Below are 23,381 nucleotides of genomic sequence, written 5' to 3'. Positions count from 1 at the left end.
GAGTCTATAGTCTTTCGTCTCATCGAATGCCCGTCAGTGCCTTTGATTCTAGGTCACCCTTGGCTATCCCATCATAACCCTGTCATAGATTGGGCAAAAGGAGAGATTGTCCAGTGGAGCTCTCATTGTTCACAGTCCTGTTTGACATTACCTCTACGTGTGGTTCGGTCCATTCCGGAGCAGCTTCCCTCCCAGTATCATGACTTCTGGGATGTCTTCTCTAAAAAGGCTGCTGATACTCTACCACCGCACCGGGAGTTCGACTGTGCCATCGAGTTAATTCCAGGTACTAAACTACCCAGGGGACGTTTGTACTCTCTCTCCGGTCCAGAGACCAAATCCATGCAGGAGTACATTGATGAAAATCTGGAGAAAGGCTTCATCAGGCCATCCAAGTCTCCAGTAGGGGCTGGGTGCTTCTTTGTGTCCAAGAAGGACGGTGGACTCAGACCCTGTATCGATTATCGGGGACTGAATATGATTACGGTTAAAAACACCTATCCTCTCATCTCTGTACTCTTTGATCAGTTAAGAGGAGCAACTGTCTTCACAAAAATTGACCTTTGTGGTGCTTATAACCTCATACGCATTAGAGCAGGTGATGAGTGGAAGACGGCGTTCAACACGCTCTCGGGCCACTACGAATACTTGGTCATGCCGTTTGGCCTTAGTAACGCTCCTGCTGTGTTCCAGGATTTGATTAATGAGGTGTTACGTGAGTTCCTGGGACACTTTGTTGTTGTCTACTTAGATGACATTCTCATATATTCCAATTCATTGCCGGAACATCGGAGTCATGTCAGACAAGTCCTACAGAAACTACGGGAACATCATCTTTACGCTAAACTCGAAAAATGTGAGTTTGAGGTTAAGAAGGTATCCTTTCTTGGCTATATAATCTCTTCAGAGGGTTTCTCCATGGACCCAACCAAGGTCCAGGCAATCCTGGATTGGGTACAACCCAATAACCTCAAGGCGGTCCAGAGATTCCTAGGAATCGCCAATTATTACAGGAGATTTATTGGCGGTTTTGCGGATATCGTGGCTCCTATCGTCTCCTTGACTCGCAAAGGAGGTGATCCGGCTGTTTGGTCACAGCAAGCAATAAATGCATTCAAAACCCTAAAGAAAGCTTTTGTGTCCGCTCAGGTCCTCAGACACCCGAACCCGAAGGTACCGTTTATTCTCGAGGTAGATGCTTCTGACGTCGGTGCTGGAGCTATCTTGTCACAAAAAGATCCTCAGACTCACCAATTGCATCCATGTGCCTTTTTTTCCCGCCAATTCTCCTCAGCGGAGACCAACTATGACTTGGGAAATTGAGAATTGCTAGCAATTAAATGGGCCTTTGAGGAATGGCGACACTGGTTGGAAGGCGCTGCACACCAGATCTCCGTTATCACGGATCATAAGAATCTGCAGTATATTCAGTCAGCTAAATGTCTAAACCCCCGTCAGGCTCGGTGGTCACTGTTCTTCACCCGATTTAACTTTATTATTACTTATCGTCCTGGTTCTAAAAATATTCAAGCGGACGCCCTGTCCAGAAGTTTTCTGGCACATCATGCTCCAGTCACTAACCCAGAGCCTATTGTTCCTGTGTCAATGGTTCATGCCGGATTAACTCAAGATCTGAGCTGTACCTTACAAAGGTTCCAGAGGTTGGCCCCTGATAACACTCCAGTAGAACGTTTGTTTGTCCCAGTTCATCTAAGGAAGACAGTTCTTGCTGAAGCACACAACAGTCGGACTGCTGGACATCCTGGCATCTACAAAACACTAGAGATACTTTCCCGTACCGTATGGTGGCCGTCTCTATCTGCTGACGTTAAAAGTCACGTCCTGTCTTGTGAAGTTTGTGCCAGGAACAAAGTTCCCAGGACTCGCCCGGTAGGGCAGTTAGTTCCGTTAGCCGCCCCTGCTAAACCTTGGACACATCTTTCCATGGACTTTATAGTTGATCTACCACCCTCTGCGGGACACAATACCATTTGGGTCGTGGTAGATCGGTTCAGCAAGATGGCGCATTTCATTCCACTAGTCAGGCTTCCTACTGCTCGAGATTTGGCCGTCCTATTCATCCAACACATTTTCCGCCTCCATGGACTTCCTACGGACATCGTCTCTGATCGGGGTTCTCAGTTCATAGAGCAGTTCTGGAGATCATTCTGTACCCTCCTGGGAATAAAGATTAGTTTGTCATCAGCGTACCACCCTCAGTCAAATGGGCAGACTGAAAGGGTTAACCAGTCCTTGGAGAAGTTCTTGCGATGCTACACGTCAGAGTTCCATGACAACTGGTCCTCCTTATTGCCCTGGGCGGAATTTGCCTGTAACAACTCCTGTCACTCGTCCACCAAAACCTCTCAGTTTTTTTGCAATTATGGTTTTCACCCCAGATCGAACTCTTTGTATTCTCTCCAGTCCGTTGGTATCCAGGAAATCCGTTCCACTGCCAGGGATCTCAGAGTTATCTGGAAGAAAGTGCACTCATCTTTAAGACAAGCCTCACTTGTTGCAAAAATTTTTTTGGACCGGCACCGTATCACCTGCTCTCTTAAGGTTGGCCAGAAAGTCTGGCTGTCTACGAAAAATATCAGGCTGAAGCAACCTTGCAAGAAGTTGGGCCCTAAGTTCATCGGGCCGTTTTTCATCATTAAGCAGGTCAATTCGGTTGCATTCAGGCTAAAAATTCCAAGCTCCTTGAGAATCCCCAACACGTTTCATTGTTCTCTATTAAAACCAGTACTTTATCCAAATCAAGTCCAGTCTTCGAGTTTGTCTGGGAGAAATGCAAGCAAGCCACGAAGATACGTGGTTCAGAAAATCCTGGATTCTAAAAAGGTGCAAGGGCAAGTGCACTTCTTAGTGCAGTGGAGGAATCGCGGGTTAGAAGAACGCTCTTGGATCCCTCGGACACAACTTCATGCCCCTAAACAGCTGAAGGAGTTCTTCAAGAAATTTCCAAGAAAACCCGGGTGTCGGGGTTCCTTGACCCCTCCTCAAGGGGGGGTACTGTCACAAGCCGCGGCGGTACTCGCAGCCGCCGCGGCTCGCTTCCCATGCGCCCCAGCCGTCACCTTGACGACCGGGACGTCATTTCCTCCTCCTGTCCGGCCATCACCAGGGCAACGGTCGGACGCTACTTCATTAGCGCTGCGTCCCGGCAGTGCTGGTAGCCGGGCTCATGCGCATTAAGTGTCAGTCGTTAGGACTGATTATCAGGCGTTAGCCTGCAACTGTGTGTGTTCAGGGACAAGCCCTGATTGGTACTGCTCTGTACCTGTAATTACTCTGCAGGTGTGTGTACAAGTCCTGATTGGTCTATGTCTGTATTTAAGGCAATGAGGTCTGCTGCCTCATTGCCGGGTATAGCTTCTGTGCTCCAGTCTGCTGACATGCTTGTTCCAGTTCCTGTATCCTGTATCTACGTTTTGACTTCCCGTGTATGACCCTTGGCTTCGTATTGGACTTCGCTTGTGTTTCCTGTGACCCTGATCCTTGGCTCGTTTACCCGTTCTGCTACTTTGCATGTGACCTCTGACCTCAGCTTGTTCATTGTTACTGTTACCTGCTGCCGGCCTTTGACCTCTGCGTGGACCTGACTCTTCTTGCCTGGGTTCTCCCCAGCCGGTACACACTTCCCGACCCTCTGTCAGTCTGCAGCCCAGTCTGTCCCCACCATCAGGGGCTCCAGTGAACACCTGACTGGCAGAGTAGACTCCGGGTTGTGTTGTGCCGGCTGGAGGGGTTCCTAGAAATAAGAAGCTAAAATACCTTAGTTGAGTTACTGTTGCCATCCTGCTAACTTGAAGCAGTCTGGCTGTTCACCTCTGACCTCTCTCATTAACAAGGTGTTCTGAAATACTCAAACCATCCTATTTGAAACCAACAATCACTCCACGGTCAGTGTCACCAGAATGGGGAGGAAATGTGATCTAAGTGCTTGGTCAGAACTTAAACTGAACCTCTTGACTATGTCTGCATTCTTTTAAGAAATAACTTGCTGCCACATGTTTGGCCGATTAGATATGTGTATTAATGAACAGGTGAAAGGATGTAGCTGATAAAGTGGCCACTGACTGTGTTACACGCTAAGGGCATGGTTTACTTATCTTATGCCTGTAGGCACTGACCCTTCATAAGTCCTACCCATGAACTGACCAAGTAGGGGCAGCCATACCGGCAAGAACAAACCACTATTATGCTAGTAGTGACCTAAAATAATAACAGCACCTCCAACATTATAAGAGGCAAACACTGACATAACCAAACTTGATTTATAATGGTAGTTTGCGATTACTAATTAGATTCAACTTGTGTGCTGCAAATTCACATCCACATTGTATAGTAATACAATGTTGAAGTCGTATAATTGGATGAACGAAAGTATATTGAATAATAGTGTTTTATCATGCGATTGCACTCAGTACACTACGGTACACGTGGCATAACGAGATAGCACGGTAACATATGCACGCACACTCTCGCACTACAACATTTGCTTATATATATATATATATATATATATATATATATATATATATATATATTTCATATTTATATGGATTCCATTCCACAGTGATTTATGAGCAGATAGTATTTAGTTTATTATTAGTTTATATATTATGATTATATGTACACTTCAGTGTTATTTGAGGTTCAGGTTATAGGAAATGTGTCATGTCTGATATCATTTTAATCCCCTATTCATCAGCAGCTGTCCGGTTCATTCGCCAAAGAGATCGCATATTGCATACTCTAGTTATTCATGTTAGGGAATAAATAGTCAGAGTGATACCAAACTGTAAAATGCTAATGGACTAGTTGTAACTGGTTTCTGGGCAGGAGAGTCATCTGGAATGTTGACCCTCAGCCTTTGAGGGGGTTGTTTGAACTAGCCTATGACCTGTTTATACTGGACCCATCTGTCTGAATCTGGACCTATAGAAGCAAGCCACGTCATCTACATTGTTCTCTCTGTAACACTGAATGTATATAATCATAGCTGTGATCCCACTGGTTTCAGTCTACTCTGACCACAGTATTCTGGAGTGATATACTGTCCACCGGTACCCGTGGGAGCGCAGCGAGCGCATGCGAACGCAGCGGTATGTATTTATCTTTTGGTATTGGCTGTACTGTATTATAATCATGTATTGAATTGTCAAATTATTGCATCTGCTAAAATAAATTACTTTGTGCGTTGGAAACACAACACAATCGCTTGGGCAATGCTTATTTTAAAACGATAAAATTACTTTAATAACAAGTTAGTATAAAATTGTACTAGGAAAGGGGGGTGTACTTTATATTGGCATTTATTTTGCTAATAAAGTGTCCCTTATCTTTTCTTCATAAATTTAAATGTTAATCTTATGCCATTGTCAATTTTATTAAAGAAACTTGTTTAAATGGAGTGTTTATAATGATTTATAATGATTATTAGAATTATGACATCAGGATACAGAGAACATCTTGATTATATCTGTATAGTATTTAGAGGTGCACTGCACTAGTAAACTTTAACTGAACAGAAATTATTTCTTGTTACAGATGGTTCAAAGTATAACAGGTTAGCTCTGTTCATATTTGTTCAGTAGCTTGCGAGTCTTAGTTGTTTAGATTCTCTCCATTGTAAAGTGCCATATCTTTTCCTGTTTTGGCTTCCGCTGTAGGTTATTGTTGTGCAAGGAAGAAACATATGGTAGATCAAAATCCACAGGTTTATCGGTGTAAAAGTATACATGGTGCTGCCTGTGGGGCATAAGATAGTATCCCTATCTTCGCTTATAAAGAATGGATACATTGCCCTTTGGCGCTCCACACCTTTCGTGTGAACCAATGTATCATGAAATATATAATATATTATCATTTATTGATAAACAAACAATGGTTTCGGACATAACCTAATGGTCAAAATATAGTTACAAGTATAAAACTTTGTGAGTGTTCTAACAATCATTATTATCTTACATTCCAAATTACTAGCACCACCTTTCGTTATGAATGTCCTTTGCCAATAGGTCCAAGTATACTGTTATAACACGTGTTTAACGGTGATACTCTTGATATTTTATGCGTAAGAAAGTCACATTAGTTGTCTTACAATTGCTTCCGTCAGTGTTAACATACAGGTATTAACCATCCAGTATATGCACAGTACTTAATGCTAGATGAAATTAGACATATTGTATTGCTGCAGATGGATATTTTGTGCAACTTCCCTCCTGGATTTTGCCTACTACCTCCCCTTCGTAGCGGGGAGCACCAGGTGCAGGTGTCCTAGAGTCTCGGGAATAGTCGGAGTCGATCGGGTGTTGCGCATGCGCAGTAGAGTTGCTGGTCTAAAGCTGATATGATGTTGCCGGCTCATGCCGGATTATAGAAGACCGCGGCTTCATATCTCAAAGTCTACGGACAGGGCTCCACCTGTCCTCACAATATGTGCAGAGTTGGCAATCTGTGCAGAGTATTTTCCAATGCATTTCACATTGTATATGTGAGGCTTCTTTAGGGAAAAGATTCAATATGAGTCTCTAGGCAGCATGTAAGTTAAATCTTCCTTCCCACAGTCTTTGGCTAGTGAATAGGGGTAGAAGGTGCTGCCAGAGTGTTTATTCATTGGTCTAATTTCATTCCTGCTCTGCAATCAATAACAATGGATACACATTGTAAATAAACATGCGCCACAATATAGATTGCAGATAATAGTAAAACCTATTTAAACTTATTTCTGATCATATTGCACTTTTTATAGAGGCATGATACACTAAATCTAGATACCATATGGTATAAATAGCTACTCCGCAATTTGCATCTTGGAAATAGTTTCTTATTTTTAGTAGGTGTAGATAGTTTATGTTTTTAAAAGATTGGTAAGCAAGCAGGGTAAAACAGTGTTTTTTCCTTAGAGTCCTTGTTTTCTAATGCGTTAGAAGAATAATAATAATAATCATCAATTGGTGAGAAAGCTTCCTAGGTCAAAATCTGAATTGAGACCATAAGGTGGTAAAGTTCCCAAATCAAATATAAACCTCGCCACTACTTTAGAAAGTTTGGCGACATAGTCCCCACCCCTCCAGTCATGTTTTACTTTTTTAATTCCTAAAAATCTGAGCGATGTTAGATCACTATAGTGATGTAGTGCATAATGTTCTGAAAGGCTATGTTTCTCGAACTTGTTTTTAATATTTCTACAGTGTTCGGCTATTCTGATTTATAGGCTCCTTGCTGTTGTTCCTACATATTGTTTCTTGCAGGGGCATTGCAGAAAATACACCATCCTTTGGTGTTTTGCAGGTTATTTTCTCATTAATCTTGAATTCCCTACCATTCTGGTTGGACTTAAACTCAGTGATGGGTTTTGTCGTGTGGGATCTTGTTGTTCTGCACGCAGAACATTTGTTGCAAATATAGAAATCCCCTGTATTGTTGTTCAGCCAGGTTTTATGCGGAGTCTGTGTTTCAATTGATATGGAGTTTTGCACTAAAGAGGTTTTTAGGTTCCTTGATCTCCTAAATGTGATTTTTAGTTGTGTAGAAATGATTCCTGAGAGTTTTGCATCTTTCTGAAGGATGGGCCACTATTTCAACACAATACTACTGATCTTCTTTGAGTGTGCACTATATTGTGTGATGAATCTCACATCTTCTCTTGTCTATCCTCCCTTTCTTATTTGGTTGTGAGGAGCTGTTAACCTATCCACTTCCCTAGTCTCTCTGATAGCTTGTTCTATCATTAGCGATTTGTATCCCTTATCTACAAACTTATTGCTTAGGTTGTCCGCCTGTACTTCAAAATTTAAGATATTGGAACAGCTTTGTCATATCTTCTTAAATCTACCCACGGTTATGTGTCAGGCGCTGTCCCTCCGCTCCTTCGGGACGGCCGCCTATCACTTCCCCTGCCGCGTCTGGTTGCCAGGCAGGACCGCCGGCTACTCTGCTCATCAGCCTCCCGTTGCCAGGCAACGGGATGCTATTCGTAACCCCGGCCGATGACATCACGCCGCCAGCACCTCATTGGTTACTAACACTATTTAAAGCTGACTCTGACACCACGTTGGTGCAAGAGTATTGGGTCATCCTGCTCCAGCATTCCTGTGTATTATTTGGCTTGTTCTGACTATTCCTTGCTCTTCAGTGTTTCCTTATTGACCCGGCAGTCTGACCACTCTATTGGATTCTTGACCACTACTGGAAGTTACCGACCTGGCTTGTCTGACCTGTCTTCTGGATTCTTCCCTGTGTACCTCCGCTGTCAGCACGTTAAAGAACCGGCTTACCTGACTACTCTCGCTCGCACCTCGCTATATGGCTCAGTAAAGGACGGCGACCTACGCGTCTCCTTCGGAAAAACCCATACCTCCTTGCGGGGGTTCCTGGAGAAGGACGGGGCCGCTTTAGACTCTGCACTTTCTACTTGAGCTATGTCAACGTTAGCAGGTACCTTTTTTTATCAGAGTTCTGACAGTGACATGCTTTTTAGTCACCGTGGGTGATGATGACATGTGATATGTGAGATGCTTTTTAGCTACCATGGGTGATGAGGACATGTGATGTCACATCATTGTACACTGCAATTGAACATGAGAAACGGTGTTCACATGTAGAACACATTTTAAGAGAAGAATCATTACTTGACTCCCAACAGATCAACTTTATAGTGGAAGGCATATGATTCATCCTTGACAATAATTATTTCTGGTTCGAGGGAGTGTGCTACACACAGGTATGCAGGACGGCAATGGGAACCAAGTTCACTCCAAGTTACGCTAAATTGTTTGTGGCCCAGTGGGAAAATAACGCCATCTGGAAAAACAATCCCTTTATCGCAAACACCAGAGTATGGTGCAGGTACAATGATAATGTAATATGCATCTGGAAGGGAGATCAAGACAAACTAATAGCATTTACAGAATACATAAACCAAAACAATGTAAATTTGAAATTCACAACCTCTATAAGTAAAGAGAAGGTAGAATTTCTTGACTAAAAATGGTAGACTAAGTACCAAAACGTCTATGAAAGAAGTGGATGTGAGTAATCACATACTAACCACCAGTAATCATCACCCACAGTGGCTCAAAAGCATACCCATGGCTCAATTTAAGAGGATGCGACAAAATTGTTCCAATATCTCAAATTTTGAAGTACACGCGGACAACCTAAGAAATAAGTTTGTAGAAAAGGGATACGATCCGCTAATGATAAAACAAGCTATCAGAGATGCTAGGGAAGAGGACAGGGAACAACTCCTCACAACCAAATAAGAATGGAAGGATTGACAAGAGAAAGATGAATATGTGAGGTTCATCACCCAATATAGTACACACTCAAAGAAGATCAAAACATTTTGGAGATTAAGGAACATAAAAACCTCTTTAGTGCAAAGCGCCATACCTATTGAAACACAGACTCCGCATAATACCACAACAATACAAGGGGATTCTATTTTTGAAACAAATGTTCTGCGAGCAGAACAACAAGATCCCACACGACAAAACCCGTCACTGAGTTTAAGTCTAATCAGAATGGTAGGGAATTCAAGATTAAAGGAGAAAATAACCTGCAAATCCACAGGGGTGGTGTATCTCCTGTAATGCCCCTGCAAGAGACAATATATAGGAAGACCATCAAGGAGCCTGAAAATCAGAATAGCCGAACACTGTAGAAATATTAAAAACAAATTCGAGAAACATAGCCTCATACTGAATCTTTTCCCTGAAGAAGCCTCACACATATGAGGTGAAACGTGTTGGTAAATAGTCTGCACAGATTGCCAACTCTGCATATATTGCGATGACAGGTCGAGCCCCTGTCCGTAGATTTTGATACGAAGCTGCAGTCTTCTATAATCCGGCAACATTATATCAGCTTTACACTAGCGACTCTACTGAGCATGCGCAGCACCCGATTGACTCTGACTCTTCCTGAGACTCCAGGACACCTGCACCTGGCGCTGCCCGCTAGGAAGGGAAGATAGTAGGCAAAATCTAGGTAGGAAGTTGCACAAAATATCCATCTGCAGCAATACAATATGTAAGTCGAATTACATCTAGCATTAAGTACTTTGCATAACCCGGATGGTTAATACCTGTATGTTAACACTGACGGAAGCAATTGTAAGACTTGCAATCCGTTGGACAATTAATGTGACTTTCTTACGCATATAGTATCAAGAGTATCACCATTAAACATGTGTTATAACAGTATACTTGAACCTATTGGCAAAGGACATTCATAACGAAAGGTGATACTAGTAATTTGGAATGAAAGATAAAAGCGACTATTATAACACTAACAAACTTTTATACTTGTAATTAAATTTTGACCATTAAGTTCTGGCCGAAACCATTGTTTATTAATCTGCCAATAAATGATAATATATTATATATTTCATGGTACATTGGTTTACATGAAAGGTGTGGAGCATCAAGGGGCAATACATACATTCTTACTTTAGTTTGTGTTCGGCCTACTTACTGAATGCCAGACGGGCACTCCAGGACGCAGATCATACTTTCGGTGTTTTAGCTTACATTTTCTTGAATCCTGTATTTCCTTCCATTGGCATAGGAAATGATCTCCATTTGTGGTTTTATATCAGGTCATGGACATATTTGTATATCCTACACAGATTAAGCAATAGTGAAATCCCCTTTATTGCTGGTATGTGTGTCTAATAATGAAGAATAAATTGGCAGCTTATAAGTTGAATCTACTTAGCAATCGCAAACTACCATGAGCAAACACTTTTGATTTTAAAACAGTTTCTAATAAAAGCAGACTCTACTTTTTAAACAAGTGTGCCGCAGGTGTAGCTGTGCAACTGGCGCATGTGCCAGGATCGAAAAAAAGCTACATCTCCCAGCAAGTTCCAATGCGGCTGGGGAGATACCAGAGGAGGAGTTAAGCCATCCCAGTTTATACGACTGTTTAAATTGAGAGAAAAGTGTGCCAAAAAGTGGACAGAGTCAGAGTTTGTGAGAAGAGAGCGAACAGAGCTGAAGCAGAGAGGAACGAGATAGAGAGCTGAAAGGAGGTTGTGTGACCGAAGCTGGGAGTCAGAAACCAGATCCATTAACACTGTAAGGGACAACTGGAGAAATCTGATCTGTGGAACCAGTCAGGATCATCACTCAGAGGCATAGTCAAGGAGAGGAAGTAACTAGAGAAAAATTCCAAGAGTGTGAAGAAAAGGTTGTTCGGAGAAGAGTGGGTCAGAATGACAACACCATTGTGGAGAAGAGCAGCGCACTTTCGCATAAGTACTGATCATTTATGGATTTATTTATCTTCTGGACTGACACTTGTGGCTACAATTTAGTTAGAAGAGAATTGGTTGGGAGACCCGAAGATATTAAGTGGAAAATCCTTTTACAAGACGTTTAGTTTTAAGGGTAATAGTGCAGGGAGAGACAGTCAGGCATTCTGGGACTGAGATATCTAGAAGAAATAGGTTATTAAATGCAAGGGAGAAGCATTTCAGTGAGTAAACTGCAATATTAAAATGTGACATGCTCTGGGAGCTACAAGAGAAAGAGAAGAGGTGGAGTTTTATCATTATAGCTAATAGGAGGGAGCAGTCACCATTTTCTTTTTACCAGTTTCTATCACTGTTTTGAGACATATCAGGTGAAGGAGAAGGAATGTTGTAAGTTATATCTGTGAGAAACATATTTCTTTCTGGAGGAAAGATTCTGCAAGTTGTGTGTTGCTACTGCTACTTTTTTATGCTTTGCCAAGCACAGTGATTCAAGTGGGCTGTTATTTGTTTATTCATCTGAATTGCATAAACTTTTCTAAAGTCTTCAATCAAGTAAGCAAGGATATATACATTTTTTACTATAAGATAAAAATCAAAATATTTCCTACTGATGCACTCCATGTCTCTAGAATTATCACAGTTTAACCTAATTCATCCAAAAATATTTAGCAAAGATTGAACGAGCCTCGCCACTGCAGGGAATGGTGGATGTCCCTGACTTGCCAAATGCAATATTAAATGCAAAGAAAAAACACAGTGCTGAAGATGGCCAAACTTTGAAATATTAAGGTACCACCACAGTAAAAAATAAAATAAGACCTGACTTACTACATGGAACGGTATAGGGTAAGCATTTGTTGGGTAAGAGATTGGCTTTACAGCCACAATGTTACTTAATAACTGCTGTGAATATTTGACTGATTCTTACTCCATTATATGAAAGAGCCCTAAGATATTGAAAACTTAACAGGTGGTGCAGCCTATTATCTAGCACCTGAGTAAGGGGTCATGTTTAACATAAATAAAAATGAATCCCACATGGTAATTGATTTCGTTTATCTAGGCACTTTACTTTATCATTTTAAACATACATGCCTCTATTCATTTATAAACATACCTTTACGGCCCTTTTTCACAATGAAAAATCTACATACATTTCACAACATGGCATTTTACTTCATTACATGATGCTTATGTTAAGAATTGTATAGCAACCCTAGGCAAGTTTACTCTTTAATAGCTAACACAGGTCAGTTGTTTAAGTCTTGTAACCTAATACAGGTAAAGCAAGGTTACGTAGAATGTGCCACAGGGGACGTTTGAGTTGTCATTTACTAACATCTGACAAAGTTGCAAAATAACTCTAAAACAATAGCAACCAATCAGCGATAATTTTTTATCTGCCTAATGCAAGTCAGATAATGAAAGCAAACACGCAATTGATTTCTATGGTTTTAGAGCAGATTTGCACCTTTGACCAATGTTCGTATAAAACCTTCATTCTCAAATGGTCATAGGATGTGTCACAAGTATAGCTGTCACTCTCTACTCACTCAACTGCTTGGCTTGGTTTTAGTCATATGAGAAGAGTACATGGATATAATCTGTGGCGCATCATTTGAGTACTAGAATTGAAAAGGCATAGAAGTTGACTTTTCTTTTTATGACCTGTGCAGTACCAGTCAACTCTGCAGCAATCTAACATGTTTCTTGTTCTGGTAGATTTTGAAACCCAAAAAATCCAAAAAGCTTACCAGCAAACATGAGCTCTGACACGTCTGGCTTGACATGAAGGCATGTGAATAATGGCATTGGACACTGCCCATCATTTATTTTTTCATGCATGTTACTTAACTTCTTGTTCATTCTCTGTAAAAAAATAAAAAAAAAAAAAAATTAGATTAATATTGTAAGAAGTTTGAAATTAAAATTCAGCTTTCAACCCAAACAAGAGAGGAGGAAATACAGGAACAGGCTACAGTATCCAAAGGGAAGTGCGTCCAGATTATTTACGGTACTGTAGTCTCTCCCTAGTTTCCCTGGCTACACCTTCTAAAAACTGTTTATTCTACTCCCAACCCTCTAAGCTTGCTTTATCAAACTTTTTAACATTTGATATTTTATTCATTAATGTGGTATCATGTATAATTAATCTTTATGAACAAGCTCCTAATATGCAGACAGGACAACTTTGTGCTCCTCCTAGTTATAGTTAGGAGCTTAGTTAATGCAGGTTTTTAAAGAATCATTATATTTAAATTCTAACTGTGTTTACTCAGACAAAGGTAAAAAAAAGTCATTCACCAAATGTCATTATATTTAAAAGTCTGATTGAAATTATTATATATTTTACTACAATTTTCATATGTACAGACCTCAATTGGATGAAGTGGTGGTGGCAGGTCTAATTGTCTGCATCACTGCTGCATAGCGACTGTGGACAAATAGAAGAAAAGGTCGCTGGAGGACCACTTGGAAGTGATCTGTGATGTCATAGTCTTCCCAATGGTTGCTCTCAACAAAACTATCACTTTGGGTAGAATGTGTCCTACCTCATGGTAAAAGTGTGTGCTCTGTTAATGCTGAAACAATATTTTACCATTTCTTTTTCAAATGGGACAGAGCGCCAGTTATTAGCTATGTATGTTGGGACTATGGCTAATTAGATAAGCTTTTAGAACCGAGCTAATAGAAGTCTTTACCTTTAGCAGACAGTTTTCCAGTAGACAAACTTTAAGGTAGTAGAAGCTTATCAGTATAACCGTAGTGCAGGGTGGAGAAAACCAGAATACTGGAGGCAGGAACCAGGGACAGATATAAAAAGAGAAAAAATCTCTAGTTCATCACACTCCTGGTTTATGATATAGTCATATTATTTCCGTATATGGGTAGTATTTTCTAATTGGGCGGAGCACCCGGAACACTGAGAATTACTCATACAAAAACTCCAAGAAAAAGGAAAAAAAGAATGTTCCATATGGGGCACTCAATGATTAGAATAATAATGCTAATAAAACTTATACTTTATTAATGTTCCTAAAAATAATCCCTTTAATCCAGATTTCAAGCTTCTAGCAAAATATTAAAAACATAAAGAGTAAAAAGTAGGAAAATGTGAATGATAAAATGGTAGACACTCTACCAAGCAGTGGCGGGCTGGGACGGGGGGCAGGGGGCATCCATTGTACATTTCGGGCCGCCATACCCGCCCGCCTGCACCTACTATACTAACTATTGAAAGAGAGCTGGCGCATCGGCTCTCTCTCACTGCAGCGTCCTGACGTGAAAAAAAGAAGTCAGGACGCTGCAGTGAGAGAGAGCCTATGCGCCGGCTCTCCTTCAATAGTTAATATAGTAGGTGCGGGCGGCCCAGAACACAGGAGCTGCTTTGAGGAGCCAGCACAGACGACACAGGAAGAAGGAGGAGGAAAAAGAGAGCTCAGGTAAGTAAATTACAGTGGGATTGTGAGAGGAGGGGGGGGCTGATGAGAAAGGGGTGCTGTTGAGAAGGGGGGGTTGATGAGAAGAGGTGGCTGGAGACTAGAGGGGGCTGATGAGAAGGGGTGGCTGATGAGAAAGGGGGACTGGAGACTAGAAGGGGCTGATGAGAAGACAGGGCTAATGAGAAGGGGGGAAGGAGATAAGAGGGGGCCGACGAGAAGAGGAGGGCTAATGAGAAGGGGTGGCTGGAGACTAGAAGGGGATGATGAGAAGAGGGAGGCTGATGAGAAAGGGGGGGTTGGAGACTAGAGGGGGATGATGAGAAGACTTGGCTAATGAGAAGGGGGGCAGGAGACAAGAGGGTTGCTGATGAGAAAGGGGGACTGGAGACTAGAAGGGGCTGATGAGAAGACAGGGCTAATGAGAAGGGGGGCAGGAGACAAGAGGGGGCTGATGAGAAGAGGAGGCTGGAGATTTCAGAGGGCAGGAGGGTGGAGAGAAGGGAGGATTTTTTTTATAGTATGATACATACTATAAAAACATAAGTAATATAAAACATAAATCAGTAAAATATTAATTTGCAATAATAATCTCTATTAAATGTGAGGAAAGTTGTAACCCGTAATTTGATTGTGGAGCTGGTGGGGAAATAGACATGTGTATTACATGGGAATGTTAATAATTTAATGTCGGGGATAGTGAGGGGTTAAATTGGTCTGTTTGTTAAATGTAGAGGTTATCAGTTTAATGTCTGGGCTGATGGGGGGGTTATGTTTGTTTATTAAATGGGAATGTTATTAAATATTATTAATTTATTATAGGTGATTGATTGGGGAGAAGGAGGCTTTTAATTTATTGTTGGCTGGTTAGGGGGAAGGAGGCCTAATTATTAAACATGGGTGCTATTAATTTGATGTCAGGGCTATATGGAGGAAAATAGACATTACACTTAAATGCTATTAATTACATTCTGGAGCTGATTGGGTGGAAGTAGGCCTGTTTATTAAACAGAAAAAGCTACTGATTTAATGTCTGTCTGGTTGTGGGGAGGGAGGCCTAGATTCTTTACTCACTGCTCAACTTTTCAAAACGTGAATAATAACTATCTCTTATCCAAACAGGAGCCGAACATTCCAGGATCCAGCCAAGCAGCAACGGAGCATAAGACCAGCAAGCAGAAGACACCGGTGATGCGTAACCACTGAAAGGCAGCCTCTACTCCCACAAAGGTACGTTGTAGAGGGAGAGAACCTAGTGGTCCAGTGGCAAACTCGGTGCAGGAGCCTATGCAGTCCGTGCATAGTCAGCAGCATCATGTACTACTTTATATGGCCGTGTCATCCATTGACAGATTATTGTACAACAAGCTGTATATTCTGTCAATGGGTGATGCGGCCGAATCCAGCAGTACGTGATGGCCACTTATGTGCGGACTGCATAGACTGCCTACACCTCGTTTCTGAAATGACAGTGTACAGTGCTCCTCCCCTAGACTACAGGAGCCTTGAAGCAACAAATGACTGTGTGAGTGTGATCGCCACAGTATTGATGTTCCCAGGGTGTCAGAAAATAATCCATTATAATCAGACAGGTATGTGAAAAAGGGAGGAACATATACAATAAATAACATACAATATAAAGGGAGGTTTGTTTTTTGTTGCATTATTTATTTTCATTATTTAAGATTTACATTTATAATAATAAAAGTACCACTGGATTAAGCAACACTAAAATAACCTATTTTTTTATATTGATAAATATATTATAGTTAAAACAACCCTTTTAGGATAGGCCGCTACCTATGGGCCAGTGCTGTGTGCTTGCCCCCCGGGCTGAAGTCTGCCAGCCCTCCCCTGCTACCAAGCCTCACCTAGTGATTCTAAATCATATATTGTATTCATATAAATACTTCGACAACTGACTTTAATAAAAATAGATGAAACCACTTTATCTGGTCTGAGTTGTTATTATTCCATGAGAGAGTTCATTATATATTCTGTATAGGAAACCATTATTCCCTTTATATCCTTAATAGGATTATCATTATACAATTACAACGGATAAGTATTAATCATCATGACACATTATGATTCACCAATCATACATTTAAGGCTACAATGTGTCTTTAATACAAACTGAAATTAACTATTGTACGCTATAACGCACTCATCCAGTGAGAGCAGATTAGTATCACATATTTGATATTCAAATAGTAGTTTTTGTCCACTCTTTAGTTTATATATGCCAACAAGATCATAACATGTTTGGTTTATGGTTAGTTTAGTGGCATAAAATGTTTTAAAGTTTATTATTGATGATATTAACCAATAATATGGCTCTTAGCAGCTACCATTATTGAGATGCTAAATAACTGCTATGACAGCAATATAATGCTTCATCCACAACAGCTTCAGCAAAAAAGGTGAAATTTATAAATGCTGCTATTTGCCGTTATTAAGATGCCCTATAAGTGTTGTGGTAGCCGTATAATACCCTGCCCACAACAGTTTCAATCAACTATCATGGCTACTGTTAAAATGAGCCTAATGCAGCATAATAATGCAGCAGTGCTGTGCCTCCCCTTTTGCTATTGATAATGGCTGATAGGAGTGACATGCTGATTAACTGGCTAACTATCTAAGTGTAGACCTCAACTTACTAATCTGCCTGGGTGGTATGATTGCAAGGATTCGCTTAGCAAGGTGAACACCCGATGTGTGTTTTGCTGATCGCTTTGTCAAGGTACCTCACTCCTATCAGCCATTATCGATAACAAAAGTGAGGGCAATGCACTGCTGATTTATTACGCTGCATTAGGCTCATTTTTAACTCTGTGCCTGTTAATTAGGGTCTCTTCACTTTTCTAACTTTTTACTTATCAAACAGTGCCTTTCATAAAGAATACTGACACACTGTAATACCAAATCACAAAGAGCTAGGATAGATATTCCAGCCTCATGTCCAATAAAACCTACACATTTTGAGAAATGTACAGTATGTAAAAAGTACAGAATGAGAAAAAAATATATATTCACCAAAAAGTCAAATAGATTCATATTAATTAACATCCACTGTTAATTTCAACTATGATTGCTCAATGTTTAATATCTGCTGAGAAGGCAGTGACATTACAAATACAGGTATTCCTCACTTAACAACCTACCCATTTAATGACCGCTCGGACTTACAACCAGGTTCTCCCTGGGTCCTCATTGTTATAATTGCTGCTGTTTGTAGAGCTTTACTGTACACATGTTTATTTTCTGTTATGCAGTGTTATGTAATGTAAAGCAAACTAACAAAATACAGTTTTCTTTAGTCTATTTCTTCATTCAGAATCAATAAAAATGATTACAATACATGTAGGTGCATATAACAGTACTGTACTCACTTAGCGACCAATTCGCTTAACGACCTAGTCGTAGGAACGGAACTCGGTCGTTAAGTGAGGAATACCTGTATGCCTTCCTGCCAATATGATAGGCTGATTTATCATGGTTGATCCACAGCAGAATGAATAGACCAATCGAAATCTGTTAAAATAGCTGAAAGACAATTACCATAATTTCAGAAAAAGCTGACTTCACTACATGAATAGAAAGTGAAAAAATTCTTACGTCTTTGATAAGTGTCTCCCCAATGAGCATAGAAAAAACATCAGTAAAAGTGACAGGCTGTCCAGAGCTTTTTTTCTTCCACAAAGCTTCAACATAGCGTTTAACTTTCTGTGGTGTCAGCAAAAGGAGGGGGCTGTAACTGACATTATTCATAACTTCTTGGTTTATTTCTTTTGGTCCTTTGCTTGGGAACTCAGGATGAGAGTACAGTGTAGACATATACCTGGAAATAAAGCAAGGATTGATATTGCACTGTTTATTTGTCCACATTGATAATCTGTGGGGCATTAGACATTTGGGCTGAGAACAATTGCAAACATATAAATATAAAAACCAATATGCAGGAGATGACATAAGTTCAAGTATTTGGGTTGGAGGAGGTACTTTTGGATACATATGTTTAGAAATATGTATCCAAGGGGTTTCACTGAGATTACTAACATTAACTATTGTTTTATTTCTTAAATAAGTAGCGTTGTCCATACTCTTTAATATACACACACATATATATATATATATATATATATATATATATATATATATATATATATATATATATAATCTATACCTACATATATACACACATATATATACATACACAAATACATACATATATATATATATATATATATATATATATATATATATATGTATGTATTTGTGTATGTATATATATGTGTGTATATATGTAGGTATAGATATATATATATATATATATATATATATATATATCTCTATACCTACATATATACACATACATATATATATATATTTACAGTCACGTCCATAAATATTGGGACATCGACACAATTCACATATTTTGAGCTCTATACACCACCACAATGGATTTGAAATGAAACTAACAAGATGTGCTTTAACTGCAGACTTTCAGCTTTAATTTGAGGGTATTTACATACAAATCAGGTGAACAGTGTAGAAAGTACAACGGTTTCTATATGTATCTCCCACTTTTTAAGGGACCACTTGTAAATAGTTTCCCTTAAAATAGTTTCAACACACAGTCATTTATAATGAAATGTAATAGAGTTAATAGTTAAATATAATAATGGTAAAACCACTTTGTTGGTATCTAAGGTTTGGGATTTAGGTAACATGTCATGTGTAGTGTCATTCTAATCCACTTTTTCCCTTCAGACATCCGCTACTATCAGCTAAGCGGTCGCATCTAGCGAATGCAAGTTATGGATAATAGAGGAATAATGATCAGAATGATACTGAGTGTGTAAAGTAAATAGACCAGTTTAAACTAGCTTTTCGGCGGGAAGACACGTATACAGCTGTTGGAGGTCTGACCCCCACCCTTGGAGGGCATTATTTGAACTGACCTATGACCTGCATTACACTGGACTGTCCTGAAGCCTGAACCTATGGAAACACGCCAAGACATCACTACTGTTTTTTTATGTATCACAAACTGTATATAAACCAGACTCTGGGTCCACTATGCAGTCTACTTGACCACAGACTTCTGGATTGAAAGACTGTATGCAGGATTCAAAGCGCAGGCGTATGTATCGGCTGTACTTTGTTATCGAATTTTATTTTATGCATTTTGCTATTAAATCACTTTGGCCAATTTTCATTGATAGCGTCAAAACAAACATAACAATTTGGGGGCTCTTCAAAGGAGTTCACACTACCGGAAGATTCGCAAAGCCTACGGATTTCGGTTCCTCAACAAAGAGTGGAGATGTGTCATAATCGGGTAAGAACGCAATGTGTTCAAGGCCTGTTTATCATTCTGTTTTGTGAAACCAAATATATGTTTTGTGTAATCAAAGGAGTGCTGATTAGAACCTAGGGACAAGAAAGAAAAACTGTTTCTTTTTGTGCTATGTAATGTGATTTATTTGCATTACTTATGCATAAAATTCCTGTATTGTTGCCACGTGTTTAATCAGTTGTATTGATAGATAGTCCTGTTGCATTCATAGTGTAATCAATTGTTAAAGCCTCTGAAAATTTATTACGATCATTTGGGAAAGTATTTTTCTGCGCAGAAAGCAAAGGTGTATATGTATGTGAATTGTGTGACTGTGAGGATAAATTCGAGGATCCAGGTTACTATTGAAATAGACAGGATATAAAGATAACCTGAGGGACAAAGGTTCTGTTGAAAGAAACAGGATATAAAGAGATCTTTGTGGCGTTCCTTTTTGAAAGAAAACAGGATATAAAGAGACGCCGGAGTATAAGTGGTATACTGTGAAACAAAAACAAGGGTTTTTCGTGGAAATCCCAATAGTAAATGTAAAGTTTATTGATAGCTAATATCTGTAAGCGGTGCGATTGGACCGCACGTGTTGTAAACAACTGTGATTGTGACTTGGGAGTTGTCGGAGGAAATGCGCTGGCAAGGCTGGTATTAGTAAATACTTAGTGCTACCAGTGGTATAGTACTCAACAGGTACCTCTCTGAAAAAGCGGGATATTGTTTTATGCTGTAAAGTGTTAATATTTCCGCCTGTTCAGTAGGAAAGGCCTGTGTTAGGGGTCCTCGCTGGGTACGCTGCCAATCGTGTGTATTGTTTTGTGTACAGAGTGGAGAAGAAGTGAGTGGACGCAGCTTGTGTTATTCGTCCACGGCCAATAAAAATCTTTAACAGGAGTTTAGTGCTGCGAAGCATTGGAAAGCTCCGCTTCCACATGGGTGCTTAGCAAACGCTAGAGATAGTCGATGGCGTACTGGTTAAGGAAATGCCGATTGGTTCGGCAAGGTATATTATGCATGTAAAATATTTTGCGTACGCAACGGTGTACTGTGATAAATGGGTCAAAATGACCAATGAGTGTGTAAAACCTTTTCCCAAGGTTGGTAGTTTAGATTCAGAGGTATTAAATACTGCTAGAGATAAAATATGTATGATTACATCACTAATAAAAACGAATTAAGAACAATGACTGTTTAAAACTGAGGCAACAGGAAGGGAACATGTGGCAGGGTAGCATGTGCAGACCGGAAGGAAGAGTTGGAAAGCGAGGAGAATCAAGCACGAGTGCAAGCGCGCCCCCGCCGCCATATGCGGTTGGGGGGAAAAGTACAGCCGATACCAAAAATGATAAAAATGGAACAAGTAATTTATATCCTGAATTAAGTAATTTCAAACGTAATATTTCTGAAGAAGATGATTAACCCACTGTTATTTCAGCAATTGCCCATGCTATTAACATTCTAGAAGTAAAGCTCAGACAAGGAAAGGGAGCGGTCCCACCAGCAGGTGCAGAGGCTGAAATTGGTGAGAGTAGTGGAGAAACCAATAGACGGGGGAACAATTATTGTACTGAAACAGTAATGCCAGCAATAAATCCAGAATGTAGTGATTTGGTAGGTTTACATCCTGTCTGTACAATAGCAGTTCCCAATGGGAAAGCAGACAAAGGAGGTATAGTACCCATTAAACATGTAGCAATGCATTGTCCATGGACCAGATCTGAGCTGCATTCAGTTATATCTGATTTCCCAGATCCTAGGAAAGAGTTGGCCAAATGTCAGAAATTCATTAAAGACTTCAGTAATGCACATGAGCCAACTAATAAAGATTGGCGAGTGGTGTTGAGGCCCTGTCTTCTTCCCAATATTGATATACAAAAGTTTATTAAAGATTGTATATTGGAGGAAGATAAGTCCTTAACAGATGATGATAATAGGGAAAATATTAAACGTATAATCTCACAGTTGGCCATATACTTTGAAGTAGTAGTGAACTGGAGCAACATTTTTACTATCAAACAAAAAGATAGTGAGAATGCGTCAGATTATTTTGCCAGAGCTCTGTCAGCAATGACCCAGTACACAGGTATATCAGACATAAAGGATGATGTGCATCACAGGGAGGTGGCCGTTACATTATCAATGGATGGTCTGAAGGAAACTTTGAAGACTAGGGGTACAAACCTCTTTACCCAATTGGAGGGGAATCACAGTAGATGCACTTAGGGGGCCTGAGTCATTAAGGAGAGCAAAGCATAAAAAAGGAGTAACTTTGAATCTGGTCAAAACCATGTTGCATTGGAGGTAAATTTAAAGTGTGGGCACAGATTTATAGTTGGGGTAGGGCATGTCCTAGTTCAACTTTAAATTTCAGTGTAAAAATAGAGCTATCAAGTATTTGTGTGCTAGATGAAAAAACAGCCAGTAATTATCTTATGTGCAAAATAATAAATTAATTTGCACCCCTTCCATTGTAACATGGTTTGTCCCGGAGAACATTTACTCCTTTTTCTTTCCTTAATGACTCAGGCCCAGAGAGTCTGCCGTGGAAAGAGGCACAAAGTGATAGACTAATGACGGTAAGTATCCAGGCGTTAGAAGGAATATATACACAACTACATACTCATAACACATATTATAAGGAAAGAAACATACGTCAGTGAAGTGTTTTCACTGCCATAAAGAGGGACACATAATGAAGCACTGTAAAAAGAGAAGATTGGGGGCACCTAGGGGGGAATCACATAGATACTCACAAAGGAGACATACACAAGTTTCTGAAAATTCCCAACAGTTACCCGCACACATCATAGCATCAAATGCTTTTGTGAGAGAATGATAGCCAGCGCTAGGGGTCAGGTCATACCTGTATTCTACAGCCAGTTAGGTTAACTGATAATCTTAGGGAAGAACCTACAATGACTTTTGATATATCTGGTACAAAACAAACTTTACTTGTAGATGCAGGGGTGGCCAGGTCAGCGATAAATTCTACTTTAAATCTGCAGGTTACGAACAAAACTGTTCCAGCTATGGGAGTAAAGGGGAGAGTGCTACATTACCCTTTGACTAAACCCGCAGAGGTTACTATCGGGCACCTGCACACCAAGCACTCATTTCTCTTGGCTGCAGCAGCTCCTACTAACTTACTGGGCAGGGATTTGTTGTGCAAAATGGGATGCGTCATTTACTGTACCCCTGATGGGGTATTTCTAGACATACCAAGGAAGGTTGCACATGAGGTACAGGACATATTCAACATCCCACAAAGGTTAATGCTACACTCTGTCATTCTAGAACAAAGGTAAAGGGGATCTTA

General features: G+C 40.2%; 1 protein-coding gene across 1 annotated transcript in view; it reads right to left on the bottom strand.

Annotated features, from left to right (window-relative positions):
- The window catches only part of PLA2G4A (phospholipase A2 group IVA), a 243,623-nt gene that overhangs the window by 108,362 nt on the left and 111,880 nt on the right, over window positions 1–23,381 (bottom strand). Inside the window, exons 9-10 of the mRNA XM_075182675.1 lie at window positions 18,331–18,553; window positions 13,027–13,141 (exon numbers count right to left, since the gene is read on the bottom strand). Coding sequence (XP_075038776.1) covers window positions 13,027–13,141; window positions 18,331–18,553 — 338 coding nt within the window. The remainder of the gene's footprint in view (window positions 1–13,026; window positions 13,142–18,330; window positions 18,554–23,381) is intronic.

Source organism: Mixophyes fleayi, chromosome 8, assembly GCF_038048845.1.
Source record: "Mixophyes fleayi isolate aMixFle1 chromosome 8, aMixFle1.hap1, whole genome shotgun sequence".
NCBI classification, from domain to species: Eukaryota; Metazoa; Chordata; class Amphibia; order Anura; family Limnodynastidae; genus Mixophyes; species Mixophyes fleayi.
The sequence above is the reverse complement of the archived record's forward strand: the minus strand, read 5'-3'. Positions and strand labels throughout refer to the sequence as shown.